Source organism: Gossypium raimondii, chromosome 7 (genome assembly GCF_025698545.1).
Source record: "Gossypium raimondii isolate GPD5lz chromosome 7, ASM2569854v1, whole genome shotgun sequence".
NCBI lineage: Eukaryota > Viridiplantae > Streptophyta > Magnoliopsida > Malvales > Malvaceae > Gossypium > Gossypium raimondii.
In genome coordinates this window covers 35333738-35341020 of record NC_068571.1, presented here as the reverse complement: position 1 = coordinate 35341020, position 7283 = coordinate 35333738, and the positions used below count along the sequence as shown (strand labels likewise).

At 31.1% G+C, this 7283-nt stretch overlaps 1 protein-coding gene across 1 annotated transcript; it reads left to right on the top strand.

The window, feature by feature from the left end:
* The first annotated feature begins 4232 nt into the window (after positions 1-4232).
* Positions 4233-7032, top strand: LOC105794151 (protein AE7). The gene is made up of 6 exons (XM_052633377.1): positions 4233-4464; positions 4536-4666; positions 4840-4943; positions 5035-5134; positions 6020-6065; positions 6720-7032. The coding sequence occupies exons 2-6, from the start codon at positions 4541-4543 to the stop codon at positions 6818-6820; spliced, it is 477 nt and encodes a 158-aa protein (XP_052489337.1). The 5' UTR covers positions 4233-4464; positions 4536-4540; the 3' UTR covers positions 6821-7032.
* Positions 7033-7283: the final 251 nt, after the last annotated feature.

Genomic DNA, 7283 nt, shown 5'->3' with positions numbered 1-7283 from the left:
ATGAGTGTTTCCAGCAGCAGTCCCTTGTCTTTTTACTTTCAATGTTAGAATTTTTGGATGGAAAGATTTATTTGTGTTTGAGGGAGATAGTATGATAGTTTTAAAGTGTCTTTGAGTTCACAGTGATCTAGTGCCGCTTGGAGACCCCTACATTTCATTTACGGTGTAAGGATCGAACCATCACCTTAAAATCCCATCGAATTACAACTCGGGCTCCCAGTTCATGGTGGTTATATGGTCAAAGGTTGAAGTATAACTAGGGCTCCCCATTGACGGTGGTTATGTGTTAACAGGTTGGAGTATAACTCAAGAGCCTAGTTGACGATGGTTATACAGTTATGAGTTCAAGTTTAATGCCACCGGAAGAGGATGTTTTATAAACCTCATACATAAGTTTGAGACTATAATCAGTGGGAAAAACTAAAGGGTTTACTAGTATAATCAACTTATTCTTTTTTTCCATCTTCATCAAAGCAGTATCATTAACCTCATTGTTCGAAACCTGTGAAAAATTTAGGGGTAAGAGGACTTTTAGGGAGAATAGTGACTGTGGCACTGGAGAAAAGCAGAAAGTCCTTTCGGGGCGACAACAATGAATTTGATTAAACAACTCATTATTAACTACAACTGTTGTTACCTTGACTCAAGTTTTAGCTTTCTCTCCACCGCCACAGTCACTACACCTTTGGAAGTCTTCTTGGCCCCAACTCTGTCACATGTTTCAAACAATTAGGTTAAGGATACTACTTGGTTGGAGATGGAGAAAAAGAATAAGTTGGTTATACTATAAAGCCCTTTTGTTTTCCCCTATGATTATGGTCTCAAACTTATGCATGAGATTTATAAAGCATCCTCTTTCGGTATCATGAAACTTGAACTTGTGACTGCATAACCACTGTCAACTGGGCTCTTGAGTTATACTCTAACCCATGACCACATAACCACCATCAACTAGGAGCCCTATTTATACTTCAACTCGTGACCGTATAAGCACCATGAATTGGGAGCTTGAGTTGCAATGCTATGGGCTTCTGAGGTGATGGTTCCATCTTGACACGACAAATGAAATGTATGGGTCTCCAAGCACTAACGCATCATCGTGAACTCAAATATACCTAAAAACTATCACAATATCCACCTCAAACACAAACACAAATAGATCTTTCTCCCCAAATTTTCAACGCTCAACACAAAAAAATTTGGACACTTTTTCTATTTCTATCTCTAAAATTAACCTATTTCTTTAGATATGAAAAAAACGACCTAAAACCCTAAATATTTTTCAAAACCGACATTTTTATCAAATTTACCCTAAGAAAATAAGAAGTGAAATAGAAGAAAAGTCGAAGCCATGTAGGTTGAAGAGTGAAATTGGGAATGTAGAGTGGAGAAAATCACAGCTTTCGTTCATTTGTTTTTTCTTTTTTCTTTTCTTTCCTTTCATTTCCTTTTATCTCTAAGTTGCTCTTGCTTTCTCTCTCCTCATCTCACTATCTTTGTTTAAGAGATGAGTTCTTTCAAAAATTAAACAAGCAGCCACTACAGTTGTTATTTGAGCTTGCATCGTGGTAGATGATGCCAAATAGAAACTGTTGTTCTGCAATGCCGCTGTTATTTGAAAACCTGATCCTAATAGTTTGATAAAAGTAATATGGCAGATTGCGTTTTGGTTTCTATATTATAGATAAAATAAGCAAAATTGCCTTAACCTTTTTTTAATTGAAGTAAATTGGCCCATCAGGATAAAAAACCAAAAAAATTATAAATAAAAGGGTAAATTACAAAATATTCACTCAATTTTTATTAAAATTCTTTTTTGCCATTGAAAATTTACATTTTGATCACTAGCGTTATCAAGTCATAATGTTTTGGTCACTCTCCTGTTAATAGCAATTGCAACCTTAATGGAAGTGTGATGTGGCATTTTAATTTCAAGGTTTAATATCTAATTTAACCCATGAACTATAGTTAACGTATTCAATTTAATACTTTTATAACTTTTTAACACTAATTCTAAAAACAATTATAGAAAACTGTAAAAATATAAAAATATCTTAAAAAATTCTGGAAATTCATATTTTTGAAATTATAAAATATTTTTACAATTATCTTTATGTAAAAAATTTAAAAATCATAAAATTCAATAAAAGTTCTATAAAAAATTATCTAAAATCTAAAAATATATAAGTTGCAAAAATGATAAAAAAATATATTTTAAATCCTCTTTACCACTGGTTTCAGAACTGGACCGAGTAATCGAATTGGCTGAATCTAGAATCAATCAACAAACCAATCAAGAATAAGGAGTTGGATCAGTTGACGCACAAACCGATTGAACTGGCTGGTTGGACTCGTAGAATTGATTGGATTTTCTTTTTTAATTTATTTTAATTTGTAATAATCCATTCAATTGAATCAAATGAACCAATCAATTCGAGAATTCGACCATCAGTCCAATTATGAAATCCGTGTCGTTTATAACAAATTATAACAAAAGAGCATTTTCACACCAATTTTAATTATTCTAAACAAATTACAACAAACTATTAACTAATTAAAATATTATAATAATTCCTCCATTCAAGCTCATTTTGTATAGTGCTTGGTTAGAATTTCAGTATCAAAGTCTTATTTTATTGAAGTTCACTAAGAGTGAAATGCTTAAAATTTGGCTAATAAAATTACAAGTGAACATGTCTTGCTATAATCGAAATAAAAGTGGTATGTGCTAAGTGTTTATTATTGTAAATGAAATGAATATAAATATATTATGTGATTAAATGAACACGTAACTTAGTTGTTAAATATTTTAAATGAAAATTTATTTTAAAACAAAGAGTTAATAAAGTTGAAAGCATAAAAGCTATTTTGAACACTTAGAATATTTTAGACAAAGTTCAAAAACAATTTTAAACTCTTAAACTTGATTGAAACAATAACATCTACACAATTTTAAAAGTCAAATCATCCCATCTTAACAATTTCAGTTTGATTATTCGGGTTAATAGAAATGAATAATTGATGGAATACATGAGTGAAGAAGAGAATAACTAGCATATTTACTTAATACATGAGAAAATTATTAATATGTTGGTAGGCATATAAAGTGATTAATGATTTGAAAACATTCTTGGATGTCTTAAGCCATAATGAATGAATTTTTAAGTAAAGAGAATTTAAGCTTTTTTTTGACTAATGACCCATAACATGTGTAATTTTATAATTGGAATAAGACTCAAAATAAGTTACAAGAATTAATAAATTAGGGAAATCTTAGTGTGCTTACTAAGCTCTACGAGTTTAATGCGTTAATGGTTTAAAACACATAGGTCTAAAACTTGTCGACAAGTTTAAACTTTAATTTGGGAGCATCGTGTCATTGATTGTGATTTTAAAATTTATAATCCAATAATTGATTCTACTTGGCATTAAACTATGGCATGTGTATAAAGACTTAATTTGGTTTAAAGTTAATTTAGTTTGAATTTTAAAGTTCCAAATCACTTCGAAAACAAATGAAATCAATATGGGTTCAAAATACCCAACTCAAGTACAACAAGTTAGGGTTTCTAATGGACACATTCAACAATTTCAAACTCGATTTAAAATATTTGACTTTTGAGGAATAGATTTCTTCTAATTTGTTTTTCGAATCTCATAAAGAGAAGAACAAAAATTTAAGATTGCAGAAAACAAAGATGAAACGATTTTTTCATGTTCTTAATCATCTGAAAACAAAGATGATAGGAAAAATTTCTCTCGTTAACCAATTATTCTTACCATAAATTCTAAAAATGAAATTACTTTTATTTTTTAATCATTGGATAACAAGTTCTTTTTAAATGTAAGTAAGATATGAACAAAATATATAAGAGAATGAAAATTTAAATACCTAAATGAAAAAAAAGTTACATAATTAAAGAGAAAGCAGTTAAAGAGATATTTTTATTTTAGAGAATGTATTAAATTAGTTTCTCTAATATTAAATAAATTAATTTAATTCCTATATTATTAAAAGGAATAAAATAAAATAAAATAAAAATAGGTTTAAAATTATTGTTTTAAAAAATATCATTTAACAAAATTAATATTTTTAAAAGTGAAAATTTTTATTTGAGATCCAACTATAATTAAAAATATAATTTTAAGAATATTTTTTATATAATAAATATTAACTCTAATGTAATTTAAATTTATTTAATTTTTTAGATAATATAGGGATTAAATTGATTTTGGAATGATAGTCCCACGGCGACGGGGAACTCTCATGAACGTTTGCCTTTATTAAACCCTAATATTTTGCTCCTTTATTTGTGAATTCTTCTCTTTCTTCTATCATCATCTTTCTCCTACCATCGTCCATCTCTTCTCTCTCTCGTCTCTGCAAATCAATTGTGTTTTTCTTCCCTTCTACCGCCGCCGTGTCCGCTGGTTTTTCCCGGATCCGACCCGTATCCGACACGGGTAAGTCACCCCCAAATTGCCGAGTTCGGGTAACGAAGGTTGAAATTAACAGTTTTCTTTGATTGATTCAGAAATTATGGTGTCTGGTTTAATAAATGCAAACCCTATTGTGTACGAGAAGAAAGAGCGGCGGGTTCGTAACGAAGCAGTTGTACCTGATGAATACGCTGTTGAACCTATTGACCAACTAGAAATTTTTGATATCCTCTTTTTTGTTTTTTTTTAATCGCTCTATTGTTTATTAGTTCCTTTTAGTTTATGCAACTTATTGTTATCGTTCTGTGTAAAGAATTTCCATCAATCGAGTTAATGCTTTCCATATTTACATCATATTATGGGGAGCAAGTTATTTTGATTTTCTTAACATTCTTAAATCATATTAGAGATATAAAGGATCCTGAACATCCCTATTCTTTGGAAGAGCTTAAAGTAATAACTGAAGATGCTATTGAAGTTGATAACGAGCGAAGTTATGTTAGGTACGATGATCAAATTATCTCTTATTCTCGCTTTTTATCTGTCATATCAGTTTAAGCAAATCTTTTTCTTATTCATTTGTTCCTTATTCAGGGTCACATTTACTCCTACGGTTGAACATTGTAGTATGGCTACGGTTATTGGTCTTTGCTTGAGAGTCAAACTTATGAGGAGTCTTCCTTCTCGCTACAAGGTATTGCCTTTTTTATGTTTTGAGCTAACATGTCATTTCTAGTGCTGTATGACTTATGTAAAGTCAATCTTTGTTTCCTTGTTTTGCATTGGTTAAGAACTTAGTTGAAACAATGTTTGGTGCCCTTGATTTAAAGTTTAGTAATTGGATGGTAGAAAATTGGGAAGAAGAAAGTGGAATATTAGTAATTTGCTGGATTTGTTCCCTGAAATGGAAAGTAAATCATTACTTCTATTGTTGAATACCTGAAAATTTGTTTATCATTTCGTCCATCTTGATAACTGAAGTCTGAGACCTAAAATTTTGAATTCTATCTTATTAGATATGATACATTGATCTGAGCTTCTTGTTTTGCTTCAGAAATATCACTAACTACTAAGATTCCATTGGGGTTTTCTTCCATGAGCTTATTGATACTTTTAAGTTTGCTGCTGGACTAGTTTGTGACTGAATTTTGTTGTAAACGGAGCGGGAAACTCTGACTTGATGTTTTGCCGAATATGGTGATTTGTGAAGCCCTTTGCTCATTCTTTTTATACTGCCCACGTGTGGGGCCTTATCATTGCAATCATATACCTCAACTGATGGTTAAATGGTTCAAATCTGATGAGATGTCAAGTAAATGAATTGATTAATGACAAGTTCCTAACAATTTCCTATAGGAAAAACCCTGTTTCACAAAGTTGGCTGCATCTGCATGTTTTGTTCATTAACAATCCCATTGAACAATATGGAGTTATTAGTTCCTATAGATTATGTTTGGGTATTCTATTGATCATATAAATTATATATGGTTCTTATTCAGCAGATTCTCTTTTCAAATTCTTGCCATCTTTTTCTGACTCTCCCTTTTAGATGCTCATGACTGTTCTTTATTGTGTTTAGATGGATATAAGGGTTGCACCTGGAACTCATGCAACTGAAGCTGCAGGTATGTCTCTCTTCTTTCTCTGGTCTTCAATGCCTGCTTTGTTTCCAAAAATATGTTGTGGAAGAGGTGATTTCCATATTACGTTTAAATAAGTATGGCATAAGCGTGTACACGAGATCCTGTGCTCAAAGTTACTTGGGTTTGGTTCTAAAAGCTTCAAATTCGGCTTAGTCATTGTGGAATTAAACTTGAGCAGCTCAAGTTATCGATTGTGCTAAATTCGAGTATCGTAATACTTACCTTTGAGCTGCTCAAGTTTATGTTTATGTACTTTATTTTTTAATTAGTATTAGAAAATCTTAATTTGAACTTGAGCATGAATAATTGAGTTCAAAACTGAGCATATCTTTACCAAGTAAATGAGCTTAATTGAACGAGCTCAACTAGTTTGATTTTTATCTTGATCTCAAACTTTAAAAGTGAAACTCGATTGGCTTTTATCCTTGAATTCTGGGTTGAGCTTGAGCTTCTTACTGCTCGATATAAGTTCAACTTGCTCAGCTTGATTACACCTCTATTGTGGTAAAAACTTCAAATTGTGGTCCAACAAGATAGAATGTAAGCGAGTGAATATTTATATGATTGAAATAGGGGGTTAAGTCATGGTATTGCAGCAGCAGTTAAAGCTCATTTCTTTGCTCTTCTCTAATGCAGTTAATAAACAACTGAATGATAAAGAACGTGTTGCAGCTGCGCTAGAAAACCCTAACCTTTTGGATATGGTTGATGAATGTCTGGCTCCATCCTATGCTTGAATTTTTTATTATTACCATACGTGGTGAGCTAGATTTGTTTTTCTTCATACAATAAACTTTACTTTGTCTCTTTGTATATTTCATTTTATTCGTATGAACTTCCCTACTTTGGTTCATCATTACAGATTAAAGTTTGTATTTTTAAGGCATAATGCCAAAAATAACCCCTAACATTTGACTGATTAGTCAATTTGAACCTTGTTTTTTTTTAAGCACTCTAGCCTTCCATCTTTCAATTTTGGTCAAATCAGTTAAATTTGGACGGAAAAGCTGATGTGTGATGTGTCCGTTAGTTGACCAACGGTCAACATCTGCTGATGTGCCATTCCACATGTACAAAGTTGGTATGGTGTTATTTTATCTTATATGTCATGTATTGTAATCTTAAAATGAAAAAAAAAAGAAAAATAAGAAAATTTTATAAAAATTCAAGAAAAAAATTATTGTTTAGGAAAAGAAAACA